We start from the raw sequence: 14,984 nt of genomic DNA, 5'->3' as shown, positions 1-14,984 counted from the left end.
CTGCCTTTCTTTCGGAGATGCCCTGCCCAGAGAGAAGTCTAGAGAGGCAGTCTGGCTACAGGGGCTTTGTGGTGCTGCGGTGGGCTCTGCCCAGACTCAACTTCTCAGAGGCTTTGTTTACACTGTGAGGGGAAAACCGCCTACTCAAACCTCAGTAATGGTGGACACCCCCCACTCCCATCAAGCTCGAGCATCCTAGGTGGACTTCAGACTGCTGTGCTGGCAGCGAGAATTTCAAGCCAGTGGATCTTAGCTTGCTCGGCCCCATAAGAGTGGGATCCTCTGAGCTAGACAACTTAGTTCCCTGGCTTCAGCCCCATTTCCAGGGGAGTGAATGGTTCTGTCTTGCTGGAATTCAGGTGCCATTGGGGTATGAAGAAAAGACTTCTGCAGCTAGCTTGGTGTCTGCCTAAACGGCCACCCAGTTTTGTGCTTGAAACCCAGGGCCCTTGTGGTGTAGGCACCTGAAGGAATCTCCTAGTTTGTGTGTCGCAAAGACCATGGGAAAGTGTAGTATCTGGACCAGATAGCACTGTCCCTCACAGCTTCCCTTGGCTAGGGGAGGGGGTTCCCCAACCTGTTGTGCTTCCCAGGTGAGCCAATTCCCTACCCTGCTTCTGCTTGCCCTCCGTGGGCTACACCCACTGTCTAACCAGTCCCAATGAGATGAACCAGGCACCTCAGTTGGAAATGCAGAAGTCATTGGCCCTCTGCATTGGTCTCGCTGGGAGCTCCAGACTGGAGCTTTTCCTATTTGGCCATCTTGCCCCAATCCCAGTCCAAAACTTTGTATGTACCAAGCTGTGAAGTGAATGTTTGAAAACTGGAAATTTTGGATACTCTTATGTGGTAACTCTGGAAATCAGAGTCTTTCCTCTCTTTAGGGTATTTTGTTGCCTGCTATAGTTTTTTTTTTGTTTGTTTGTTTTTGTTTTTTTCTTCTGAAGGCTATATCTTTCTTTAGTGACTTTTCAAAACTATTTTTGCAAATCATGTGTGGTTTCTGAAGTCTTTAGCTTATGTTCAGATAGTTTTGACAGAAATTTTCTTAAATGTGGAGAGGCAAAAAAGAGACATAGAAAAAATATATGTATTTATATATATAAATAGCAGAAGAAAGATGGAAGGAAGTAAGGAAAGAAATGAAGGAAGGAACGAAGGAAGGAAAGAAGGAAAGGAGGGAGGGAGGCAGGCCGGTCTTTCAGATTGGTTGGAGCACTCCTTGTCATAGCCTTCACTTACTGCTTAAGTTGAGCCTGGATATCAGCCAGAGGTGAAAGTTCAGGATCTTCTCACGTTTTTCTAATTAGCCTGTCCTGCTCTGGGCATGTTGATAACTTTCTAAATTTCTTAGTATACATAGGCACTTTTGAACATCCCAGTTTTCCAAAGAAACTGTCTCTCAGCTTTTATTTTCAGGATTTTAGTGCTGTACTGTGTGCCTCAACTGTTATCATTTGCCCCAGGTAGCTTTGGGTTGTTCATTTGTCTTAGAAGGTTTTTGAGAAATGGCCATTGCTTTTCCATCCTGAATGAATTTTGAATCAGGTGAAACAAAGGTGAGTGCCTCATGTTAGCCCATGGTAGTCCTCAGACAGGTGAGAAAGAGAAATATACTTTTTTGCAAGTACGGTCTTCTGTGGTCTCTCTGGAACCAGGAACCAGGGTCCTCCACTGGGAACAGGGCTACCCTTGACAAGATCACTGCCAAGCTGATGACGGAGGTGGGACAAGAGCAAATAAACATACCACAAAGCTTATGTAGCCATAAGCCATACTATGTAGCCATAAATACTTCATCATCATGGAATACTATGTAGCCATAAAAAGGAATGAGATCATGTCCTTTCCAGGGACATGGGTGGAGCTGGAAGCCATTATCATCAGCAAACTAATGCGGGAGCAGCAAACCAAACACCGCATGTTCTTTCTTATAAGTGGGAGCTGAACAATGAGAACACATGGACACAGGGAGGGGAACAACACACACTAGGGCCTGTTGGAGGGTTGGGGATGGGAGAGCATTAGGAAAAATAGCTAATGTGTGCAGGGCTTAATACCTAGGTGATAAGTTTATAGGTGCAGCAAACTACCGTGGCATACATTTATCTATGTAACAAACCTGCACATCCAGCACATGTACCTTGGAACTTAAAATAAAAATAAAAATAAACCCACAAAGCTTTTCTACTATTTTTAAGTTGCCATTTTCTTTATTCAGCTTTCTCTTGCTTGCTGTAAACCTTTGACTGATTTCCAGAGTTCTGTTAAAGTTGATTCTGACTTTTTTGTTTGAAGTTTTGGGTGTTTTCATGGAGAGATGGGCCCATGGAACTGTCTTTTGTGCCAATTTTGTAGGCATTATTACTCTGTGAAGTGAGTGGTTGAACACTACAGCTTGTCCATATCTTAGCATTGTGGCATTAACATCTGGGAAAGATAGATGATTTCTTTATTTTACAGACAAGAAAAGAAATGCCTGAATATAGAGCTGGAATTCAAGCCCATTAGCTAGTGTTTTTTTTTCCACCAAACCCCCAAATCCAGTTTCTGGCAGTACTTTGGTGACTGTCCAAAAGCACACACTCAATGGAAATCCAAGTCCCTTGTTGAAAAGCTGGCATTACTCACAGGCTTTTCCTCTAATTCACACCTAGAGACCTCTTCATCACATTATTTGGCAAAAGGGGAGAATGTTTGGGAGCACAGATGCTACCAGGAAGTTCTGAATAGGATAGGGGTGTTTGCTGCTTCAGCAAGGCAATTAAGATTAAGATGACAAAATGATTGGGTTTTGGGGTGTATGAATCATTAAAAAATTACAGTTTTGCCCTGTGCTGAGCTAGCGTGTCTCAAACTCTGTCTAAAAGATAATTGTGTGATTATCTTAACTACTCACGGAAGTATCTTAACTACTCTGGTGTACGGGTACTTATCCATAAAATGCTGAATTACATTTTATGGTATCTTTGTACCCCTCCCAGTTACAAAAGAGTGATTCTATTTCTGAGGCTTCCTGCTAGGAGTAGAAATAGCAGGGAACAGCTTTGTGGTCTATTTCATGTTATTCAAATTTCCTTAACCTCTGTTCTTATCTGCAAAATGGGAATTAAAGCAATTAATGTAATTCTATATTTCAAGGCTATAGAGAAAAATTAATGTAAAAAATGAGATAATTGACATGAAGATATTTTAATATTCTGAAAACAATATATGAGTATAGGAAATTATCATCTTTGATCCCTTGTTGAGAATATTCTAACTTAAATCTTTCAGTATAGAGGACTACTTTGTACGTACACTCAAATGCTCCTCTTAAAGAGGGAGACAATTTTTAAAAATTTACTTCAGTTTTAAACCAGCAGTTAACTTATGGTATATGTCTTCAATACATGTGTTTAATTTAATTAATTTTAAAAAATCTTTAAGGTCTGCAATAATTTCCCAGCTCTCATCGATTATCTCCCAGGAAGTCATAACAAAGTAGTTAAAAATTTTGCTTATGTTAAAAGTTATGTTTTGGAGAGAATAAAAGAACATCAAGAATCCCTGGACATGGACAATCCTCGGGACTTTATTGATTGTTTCCTGATCAAAATGGAACAGGTAAAATGTTATTTGTTTGCCTACATCTTGTGGTTCATTGATTAGTTCTATAATGATTGCTTAAATGGTGAGGCAAGAAACTCTTCACGATCACTTTAAGTACTTATTATGAGTATGGATCTGGGTGAAGCACCATGGAGAATTTATAATTGAATTGTTAAACAATTAGAATATGTGAGCAATATTTTTAGGTACTAATAATTTATCTGAGGAAAGACGGAATGCATGCCTCAGATGAAAAGGAAATACAAATAAGTTAGAAAATGCAAAATATATAGTCATAAATTGAAAGTGGGCATGGTCATATCACACAGCATATAGGAGAGTTAGGTGAAAGGCTTTAACCTAAATGGGCCTCCTGCATGTCCTGATGTTTGGTGTAAATCTTAAAATATTTACAATGAATAACGGGGCAGTCAATTTTTTAGTGTGCAGAACAGTGTGATGAGAGGTTCAGAGGTGTGTGGTGGCAAAGGGACAGAGAAGGGAGGCCTTAACTGAATGGAACCAAAAGTAAATCTGGACACATATGGAATTGGAGGTGTCTAACCTGCAGACCTGAATGCTGGCATGGAGAGTTTTGATTTGATCAGGTATATGTGTGAGCCCTAACAAGAGTGGGATGCATATAATTATTAGAGAAAATAATCCTAGGAGTTGTGTAGAAGGATATGTACAATGAGAATGGAGGTCAAAAACTTGCTACAAGACTTTTCATATCTTTGAATTTCAGCTTGCTGAAAGTGTGGGCTACAGAAACACAGATTCTGAAATAAAATCAAGTTGTCCATTTTGTCATATTGCCAAAAATCTGTAGATATTAGTTTCAGTTAGAGGATCAGATAGGAGCCAAATGATGAATAATAGTGGTAGGGTCAATATGGAAACTGAGAAGGGTAATATAGATACCCTCAGGACACTAAGGTGCAAAGTACTCTTTGAACTGAGAAGTGGTCCAATCCAGAACAAACTGAAAAGAGTTAACTCTAGAGAAGAAAATTCTTCCTGTGAGGTCACCATTATTTTATTTAACCACTTTACAACACTGGGTGGAAATGAAGAATCAGCCAGTAGGTGAAAATGGCATGGAGTCAAAGATGCTAATGAAGGTGACTTTCATGAAATTGCCCATGGAGTGTTAGCAGGACTGCTTGAATAATGTGTTCTAGATAGAGTGAAGTGAAGAAGATGAGATACTTTGAGGAAACTGGAGAAGGGAAGAAGCAAATTATTCTTACTGTCCACCTTCTCTACTGCTAGTTCAATGGTTCTGGGATCTAATTAATTTGAGAATCTCATTAAAATGTGGACACTTTGCCAGAAAATTGAAACTGTATGAGTTCTCCATTTTTGCACACATTTAGAGGGCTTTCCTTAATGCTATGAATCCTCTCCGTTAATTCCAGGTTAAGGAGAACTGTAAGGTCTATGGTGTTTCAGTGACCAGTGGCTATGTCCTCATTACTGTATTTAAAAAGTGTGTTGTTCCTTTGACCTCACTATAATATTTAGAATCTAGCTTATTTTATTTTTTATAACATTTTTATTGAGTTTAATTCACATACTGTACCCTCATACATTTTAAAGACAATTCAATAGTTTTAGTATTTGTCACAGAGCTGTGCAGCCACCACCACAATCAATTTCAGAACATTTCCATCATCCTGAAAAGAAAACCATATGCTTAACAGTCACCCCATATTGGGGTGGCTCTAGGCAATCTAATATACTTTTTGTCTCTATAGATTTGCTATTCTAGACATTTCATATACATGAAATTACACAGTATGTGGTCTTTTTTGTCTGACTTCTGTCACTTAGCACAATGTTTTCAAGATTCATTGACGTAGCATATATCAGTACCTCATTCCTTTATATAGACAATATTTGGGTGTGGCTATATCATATTTTATATTTCCATTCATTAGTTGATGGTTTTGATTGTTTCTGTTTTGGCTGTTATGAATAATGTTGGTATGGACATTTGTGTACAAGATTTTGTGTATAGATAAGTTTTTATTTCTCTTGGGTATATACTTGGCTGTGGAATTACTGGATCATGCAGCAATTGTATGCTTAATCTTTGAGAAACTGTGGCTGGATCAAAGACCTAAATGTAAGAGCTAAAAATATAAAACTCTCAGAAGAAAACCTAGGCATGAAATTTGCTGCACCATTTCGTATTCTCACTACAATGTTTTGAGGGTTCCACTTTCTCCACAACCTTGCTAATGCTTCTTATCTTTTTGATTCCAGCCATCCCAGTGGGGTGAGGTGGTTCCATGTGGTTTGGTTTGCATTTTCCTGACACCAAATAATCTTTTCTCTTGGTTATTGTTCATTTGTATTTGTCTTTGGAGAAAAATATATTCAGATCTTTTGTCCATTTTAAAATTAGGTTATTATATTTTTGAAATTATTGAGATGGAAATGTTTTTGTATGTGCTAGATAAAAGTCCCTTATCAGATGTTATTTAAAGATATTTTCTCCAATTTTGTCAAGTGTCTTTCACTTTCTTAATAGTGTCTTTTGAAATACAAGTTTTTAATTTTTGTGAAATCCAATTTATTTGCTTGGTTTCTTACAATTTTCTTGTCATGTTTAAGAAATGATTACTTAGTCCAATATCACAAAGATTCACCCCAAGTTTTCTTCTAATGGTTTTATAAGTTTAACTTTTACATTTGGGTTTAAGATCCATTCTGAGTCAATTTTTGGTTATAGTGTGAGGTGTGGGGAGAGCTTCATTCTTTGCATGTGCATATTCAGTTGTCCTAGTACCATTTGTTGAAAAGACATTCATTCCCCATTGAGTGACCATGGTACATTTGTTGAAATCAGTTGACTACAAACACAAGGATTTATTTTTAGACTCTCAATTCTATTTCATTGATGGCTTTCTTTATGCCAGTATGACAGTACGTTTTTTTTTTTTTTTTTTTTTTTTGAGACAGGGTCTCACTCTGGTTGCCCAGGCTGTAGTGCAGTGGCATGATCTTGGCCTCTACCTCCCGTGCTCAGGTGATTCTCCCACATCAGCCTCCTGAGTAGCTGGGATTACAGGCATGTGCCACTACAGCCAGCTAATTTATTGTATTTTTAGCAGAGACAGGGTTTTGCTATTTTGTCCAGACTGGTCTCTAACTACTGGCCTCAAGCGGTTTGCCCGTCCTGGCCTCCCAGATTGCTGGGATTACAGAAGTGAACCATGCACCTAGATGATGGTAGCTTTTATGTAAGTTTTGAAATTGGAAAGTGTCAGTTCTCCAATTTTGTTCTTTCCCAAGATTGTTTTGGTTCTTAGCTATTTTGGTTATGTAAAGTTCCACATGAATTTTATGGTAATCCTGTCAATTTCTATTAAAAAGATAGCAAATATTTTGATATGGATCACTTTGAATCTGTAGATCAATTTGGGAAGTAATGCCATTTTAACAATATTAAGTCTTCCAATAGATGAACACGGGATGTCTTTCCATTTATTTAGGTCTTCTTTAATTTCTTTTAACAATGTTTTTTATCAACTAGCTTAATTTTGATAGGCTATTTGTACATAACCACTGATTTTTCAAATTCACTTAAGCAGACGGAAATATTACTATTGGTTTACAAGTGCTCTACTCTTCTTCCTGGCCTTGGTGTAATTTTGAGTTGATAAGCTTAAAAAACTGTGTTAAGTTTCTAAATGTTACCAATGGGCATGATGACCTTTGTCTGGCAAGTACATCTGTTGAGAGGATGGTTGATTACATAATATTAGGCATGCCACAGGTAACATGGAGATTATAACAACCTTATTAAATTAATGCTGTTCTAGAGGATTGAATAGGAAGAAATCATTTTTTGTATGTTAATTACTCCCTGTAATCAGTATTTTAAACTGTCCCATTGTTATGGTCAATTTTGTGTTACACATTTCCCTCATCTTAAACCAGCCTTAGTTGCCTCGCGAAGTGCTTTGTTCTTCCACTCTCCATTTTATTATTAATGGCATAAACTGCAATTACTTTTTCACTAACCAAATATAAGAACTCAATTCATTCAGTCCCTTGTCCTAAGCATCTCCATTGCCCTTACTCTCTCCTTCATCCTGTATAGGTGGTTAATGTCTAAACTCTCTGTCTTCATGTCTGTAGTGTCTCTTCAGTTGCTATATTCTTATTCATTGCTGTGCTTGTTTACTAGATCAAGTTGATTATTACCTCACATCTGGAATACAATAATGGCTGGCCCCACCTTGTCTTGTCAATCTGTTCTCTTTCTCCATAATTTTGGATATGCTACCATGTTATCTTTTGCACATTTCCAAGTTCATAATGAGTCTGCAGGCAATATTGAGTCTAACTAAATTCTTTTTTTTTTTTTTCTCAGAGTTTTGCTCTGTTACCCGGGCTGGAATGCAGTGGCATGATTGTGGCTCACTGTAGTTTGACCTCTTGGACTCAAGTGATCCTCCCACCTCAGCCTCCCCAGTAGTTGGGACTGCAGGTGCACACCACCATGCCCAGATAATTAAAAATTTGTTTTTATAGAGATAGGGTGTCACTGTGTTTGCCCAGGCTGGAGTGGACCTCCTGAACTCAAGCAATCCTCCTGCCTCAGCCTCCCACAGTGCTGGGATTTAAGGCGTGAGCCACTGTGCCCAGTCTAAATTACTTATAATTCCTAATACAATGTAAATGGTTGTTATACTATATTTTTTAGGGAACAATGACAAGAAAAAAGTCTGTATATGTCCAATACAAACACTTTTATTTTCGGAATTTTATTCTTTTTTGTTTTAGAGGCAGAATCTTGTCCCGTTGCCCAAGCTGTTGTGCAGTGGTATGACCATAGCTCACTGCAGCCTGGAACTCCTGGGCTCAAGCAATTCTTCCACCTCAGCCTCCTGAGTATGTGGGACCACAGGTGCATGCCACCATGCCCAGCTAATTTTGTTTTTTTGTAGAGATAGGGTCTTTCCATGTTGCCTAGGCTAGTCTTGCACTTCTGGGCTCAAGCAATCCTCCATCTTGGCCTCCCAAAGTGCTGGGATTACAGACATGAGCCACCTCTCCTGGCCTCTTTTTCCAATTTTTTTTTTTTTGATTTAAGGTTGGTTGAATCAATAGATGTGATATCCATGGATAGGAAGGTGGATTGTACTCTATTATTACCTATATTCAACTGGCTGTGCAATTTATTATTTTTTAAAAGAGAGATCAGATTTTCTCCTCCATTCTAACTGAGGCTTTATAGCCTTTGACTAGCATCTCCCCTTTTCCCCCAACCCCCAAGCCCTCTGGCAATCAGTATTCTACTCTCTTCTATCAGTTCGGTTGTTTTAGATTCCACATATAAGTGAGAATATATGGTATTTGTTTTCCTGTTCCTGACCTGACTTATTTAACTTAGCATAATGTTCTGCAGTTCCATTCCTGTTATCACAAATAACAGAATTTCTTCATTTTTAAGACTGAATAGTATTCTATTGTATATATATGCCACATTTTCTTTATTTATCTATTGATGGACACTTAGGCTGATTCTATATATTAGCTGTTGGGAATCGTGCTGCAGTTTACATGGGAGTGCAGACATCTCTTTGACATACTGATTTCAAATCATTTGAGTGAATGCCCATAAGCCGAATTGCTGGATCATGTAATTCTATTTTTAGTTTTTTGAGGAACCTTTTACTGTTTTCCATAATGGTTGCACTAACTTACATTCCCATCAACAGTGCACAAGTGTTTCCCTTTTTCCATATCTTCACCAACACTTGTTTTTTTTCTCTTTGACAATCGCCATTCTAACAGATGTGAAGTGATATCTCACTGTTTTTAATTTGTAACTTTCTAATGATTAGTGTTGAGCATCTTTTTCATGTATCTCTTAATCACTCATATGTCTTCTTTTTAGAAATATTCAGGTGATTTGCCCATTTCTTAATTGGATTATTTATTTTCTTTCTATAGAGTTAAGTTCCATATATATGATCGTGTGTGTGTGTGTATATATATATATAGGTTTTTTTTGAGACAGAGTCTTACTCTGTTGCCCAGGGTGGAGTGGAGTGCAGTGGTGCAATCTCGGCTCACTGCAGCCTCTGCCTCCTCGGTTCAAGAGATTCTCCTGCCTCAGCCTCCCAAGTAGCTGGGATTAGAGGCATGCACCACTACACCTGGCTAATTTTTAAATTTTTAGTAGAGATGTGGGTTTCACCATGTTGGCCAGGCTGGTTTCGAACTCCCGACCTTGGGTGATCCACCTGCCTTGGTCTCCCAAAGTGATGGCATTACAGGTATGAGGCACCGCTCCCAGCCCTCTTATATATTTTGGATATTAATCCCTTATTAGATACAGGGCTTACAAATACTTCTCCTAATCCATTTGTTGTCTCTTCACTCTGTTTTTTCCTTTGCTGTGCCGAGGCTTTTTAGTTTGACTTAATCCCATGTGTCTATCTTTGCTTTTGTTGCTTCTGCTTTAGGGGTAAAATCTAAACAATTATTGCCCAGATCAATGTCCTGTAGTTTTTCTTCAATCTTTTCTTCTAGTAGTTCACAGTTTCTGGTGTTATATTTAAGTCTCATGTTGAGTTGCTTGAGTATATGGTGTGAGATAAGCATTCAATTTTATTTAGCATATGGATATCCAGTTTTCTCACCATTTGTTTAAGAGATTGTCCCCTTTCCATTGCATATTCTTGGTACCTTTGTCTAAAATCAATTGTAGTGGCATGAGTTCTTTTCTGGCCCTCTATTGTATTCTGTTGGTTGATGTATCAATTTTTATGCCAGTACCATGCTGTTTTAATTACTATGAATTTGTAGTACAGCTTGAAATCAGGTAATGTGATGCCTCCAGCTTTGTTCTTTTCTACTAATGATTGCCTTGGCTATTTGGGTATTTTTGTGGTTCTATATGAATTTTTTTGCAATGACTTTTCCTGTATCTATGAGAGATAACATTGGAATTTTGATAGAGATTTCAATGAAACTGTAAATTGCTTTAGATAGTATAGACATTTTAACAATATCAACTCTTCCAATCCATGCATATGGTATCTCTTTTTAATTTGTGTCTTCTTCATTTTTTAATTAATATTTTATATTTTTCAGTGACTTTCACTTTTTTGGTTAAATTTACTCCTAAATACTTTATTTCTTTGATGCGATTGTAAATGGGATTGCTTTTAAAATTTCTTTTTCATATCATTTGTTGTTAGCGTGTAGAAACACTATCAATTTTTGTGTGTTGATTTTGTATCCTGCAACTTTACTGAATTTAATTATCAGTTCTAAGAGTTTTTTGATGATGTGTTTAAGATTTTCTGTATGTAAGATCATGCCATCAGCAGAGACAATTTTACTTCTTTTCTTATTTGGATGTCTTTCATTTACTTTTCTTGTCTCATGCTCTGGCTAGTACTTCCCATACTGTGTTGTATTGAAGTAGTGAGAGTGGGCATACATATCTTTTTCCTGATCTTACAGGAAAATCCCTCAACTTTCTACTATTGAATATGAGGTTAGCTGTGCACTTGTCATATATGGACTTGTGTTGAGGCTAGTTAGAAGCTCCACTGTCAGGAACAGCAATTTACAGAACATGCTAATAAGTCTCATCTAGGCAGAAACTTGGACTTTTGAGCTTCATCCCTTTCTCTGTCCTGATCCTAGAAAATTAAACCTCTGGAAGTGCTTGTTTGCCAATATAATACTGGTACTTTTTCTGGTGGTCTAGAGAGAGACTCCTGCATACTTAGCCCTCTCTCCTCCCAGAGTTGGTAAGTTAAGTAGATAGCTGTGGGGAACCTTAGAGTTAGGGTGTTAATGTGTGGTCTAAACCCTCTTTTCCCCAGGGAGAAGCTGGATGTTGGGGATTCCTTCTCAATTGTATGGTGTAGTGCCTGGGTGAGGTTGGTGCTGTAGCTTTTTCTTCCCAGTCTATGTGGATTTTTTTTTTTGCTGCCCCGTATGTAGAAGTCTCTCAACTTGTTTCTGACTTTCTCTCAGAGGCAATTGATCTGTGAATGGATATTTATTTTGTGTATCCTTGTGTGGAAGGAGAGACTGGAGCCTCCTATTCTGCAATGTCACTATTGTGACACTGAGAATTGCAAACCCTTGATTATGGTTTATAATGTATTTATGTCTCTAATTTACTTATTTCTATTTCTAGCAATTAAGATCGTGTGTATACAAATAAGAAAAAAACCAATTAACATGGCTTAAACAAATAATGTGTTTATTTATTTCACATAAAGTGTGTCATGTTGGACAGCGTAGAACTAATACTGTAGCCCTGAAGCATCCTAGAACCAGGTGCCTGCCATTTTTGATCCCCACACTTACAACACGAACCTTCATCTTGATTATTATTATTATTTTTTTGAGACAGGATCTCTCTTTGCCATCCAAGCTGAAGAGCAGTGGCATGAACATGCTTCACTACAGCCTTGACTTCCTGGGCTCATGTGATTCTCTGCGTCAGCCTCCCATGTAGCTGGGACCACAGATATGTGCCATTCATGTGGTTTTTTGATTTTCTTTTTTTTTTGAGAAGGAGTTTTGCTCTATCACCCAGGATAGAGTGCAGTGCTGCAACCTTGGCTCACTGCAACCTCCATCTCCTGGGTTCAAGAGATTCTCGTAGCTCAGCCTCCCAAGTAGCTGAGATTACAGGCGCATGCCATCATGCCTGGCTAGTTTTTGTGTTTTTAGTAGAGACTATATTTTACCATGTTGCCCAGGCTGGTCTCAAACTCCTGACCTCAGGTGACCTGCCTGTCTTGGCCTCCCAAAGTGCTGGGATTACAGGCATGAGCCACCATGCCTGGCCAATTTTTTGATTTTTTTTTTTTTTTTTTAGAGCCAGGGAGTCTCACTTGTTGCCCAGGCTGGTGTCAAACTCCAGGACTCAAGTGATCCTCCTGCCTCGGCATCCCAAAGTGTTGGGATTACAGGCATGAGCCACCACAGATGGCTTTGTTATGATTCTTAAATACTCGTGTTCCAAGGTGATATCTATACCACCTCTACCTTCATATATGTGCTTTGAGTAAAAAGGAGAGAGAGAAAGTACCATCAGCAGGTACCTGCTTATGTGTCATAGACAAGAAATATGTTTCGTGGCCAACACAGCTTCTACTTATAAGTGAGAACATTCTATACTTGGAAATAGAATTTTTAGGCAAGCAATGGATAAGCAGGAATGGGAAATGAACTATTTTACATTCTCTGCCACACTGTGCAATTGTTGTAGTTTTAATACTGCACTCTGTAGTTTCCAAATTTCCTTATCTTTAGAACAACCTGATATATTTTGGATTTTTTGTACTTTCATATGCTGGCACACTATCAAATAATTAAATGATGAAATAATTTTTAGGAAAAGCACAATCTACAGTCTGAATTTACTATTGAAAGCTTGATAGCCACTGTAACTGATATGTTTGGAGCTGGAACAGAGACAACAAGCACCACCCTAAGATTTGGACTTCTGCTCCTGCTGAAGTACCCAGAGGTCACAGGTATGATGATACCATAGGTGAGCAGGGTGATTTTCAGAAAAGATGTTGGGAAGACACTGCTATTGTCCTCCATCTTGTTTCTCTTAGAGAAGCTTCATTATTGAAATTTCTGTGCCATTGGCTCTAAGTTGTCTAAATACGATGAAGGGGTAAGAATGAGATGAATTTGCACAACAGGGAAGAGGGACTGAGAGAGGTGAAGACAGTGTGATCACTAGCAAAAGTAATAAAACCCTGGATTTAAGTGACTAAATACTCTGAATAAAGTGTCTAGATTTCATGGGAGAGGATTTGTAGCAGGCACAGACATGATGAATTGGCCTAGGATTATATGTTGGTTTTCTTAAGAAGAGACTACTTTGTTGCAATTTCTTTTTTGAAATGAGTAGAAATTTTATTTCACTAAAAACCATGTCTACAAAATTCCATTTTCCAGCAGAACAGAACACTTTGAGTAATAGATATGCTCTTTTTTTCTTTTTTTGAGACAGAGTCTCGCTCTGTCGCCTAGGCTGAAGTGCAGTGGTGCAATCTTGGCTCACTGCAACCTCCGCCTCCCCGGTTCAAGTGATTCTCCTGCCTCAGCCTCCCGAGTAGCTAGGATTACAGGTATACCCAGCACACTGGCTAATTATTTTGTATTTTTAGTAGAGACAGGGTTCCACCATGTTAGTCAGGCTGGTCTCGAACTCCTGACCTCAAATGATCCTCCCACATCAGCCTCCAAAAGTGCTGGGATTACAGGCGTGTGCCACTGTGCCCAGCCAGGTATGCTCTTACAGATCTTCTCTTATTCTGAAAATGTAGTGTTTTAATGCTGGGACAGTAAAGACAGAGACTCTTTTTATTTTTAATTTTTATTATTGGCAATTCTTTTATGGTTGGTTTGATACCATTTTTTAATGTTTTGGTAAATTTCTATTTTTTTAGGGGTACAAGTGCAATTGCGTTCATGAATCTATTCCCTAATGGTGAAGTATGGACTTTTAGTGTACCCATCACCTGAATAGTGTACATTGTTCCCAATAGGTAACATTTCATCCCTCACCTCCCTCCCAGCTTTCCACCTTTTGGAATCTCCAGTGTCTATTATTCCACTCTGTATGTCTCTGTGTACCCAATGTTTAGCTTCCACTTGTAAGTGAGAACGTGTGGTTTTTGACTTTCTATTTTGAGTCTTTGCACTTAGGATAATGGCCTCCAGTTCCATCCATGTTGCCACAAAAGACATGATTTCATTCTTTTACATGGCTGAGTAGTAGTGCATGGTATGAGTTTGTGTGTGTGTGTGTGACACTACTAGATGCAGATTTTTAAACCCCACACATAACTTTTTAGTTGATTTTATGAATATGCCTTGGTGAATAGTGCTGCAGTAAACATATGAATGCAGATGTCTTTTTGATAAAATGATTTCTTTTATTTTGGATAGATACCCAGTAGTGGGATTGCTGGATCAAAGGATAGTTCTATTTTTGATTCTTTGGGAAATACTATTTATTGAAGTGTATAGTGGATATTCTAGAAATTTGATGAGATAGCCTGAGAAAATCTGCGTAGTCTGGGAAGTATTTTAAGCATGTAGCTGTATAATAAAGGTGTATGCTATTTAAGTAGAAAATGTGCCTGAGGAGTTTTATGATTATCAAAATTTGCACCTAGAAAAATGGTACTTGTCAATATTTTTTCTTAGGATCAATAATTTTATCTTTTACAAACAACTTTTTTTTTTTCTTCAAATTTTGTATTTATCTATGAGCAGATTCTGGCTCTGCATAGCCTATTAGCCACACATTTGTTTTTCTGGGGTCAGAATCACACTGAAATGATGTTAAATTTATTACATATGAGAATTACTCC

The 14,984-nt window shown here is 38.1% G+C and overlaps 1 protein-coding gene across 1 annotated transcript in view; it reads left to right on the top strand.

Annotated features, from left to right (window-relative positions):
* LOC101021773 (cytochrome P450 2C18) overlaps positions 1-14,984 on the top strand; it is a 37,601-nt gene that overhangs the window by 11,723 nt on the left and 10,894 nt on the right. Inside the window, exons 6-7 of the mRNA XM_009215003.3 lie at positions 3,430-3,606; positions 12,983-13,124. Coding sequence (XP_009213267.3) covers positions 3,430-3,606; positions 12,983-13,124 — 319 coding nt within the window. The remainder of the gene's footprint in view (positions 1-3,429; positions 3,607-12,982; positions 13,125-14,984) is intronic.

The sequence above is a fragment of the Papio anubis genome, chromosome 11 (assembly GCF_008728515.1).
Source record: "Papio anubis isolate 15944 chromosome 11, Panubis1.0, whole genome shotgun sequence".
NCBI lineage: Eukaryota > Metazoa > Chordata > Mammalia > Primates > Cercopithecidae > Papio > Papio anubis.
The sequence above is the reverse complement of the archived record's forward strand: the minus strand, read 5'-3'. Positions and strand labels throughout refer to the sequence as shown.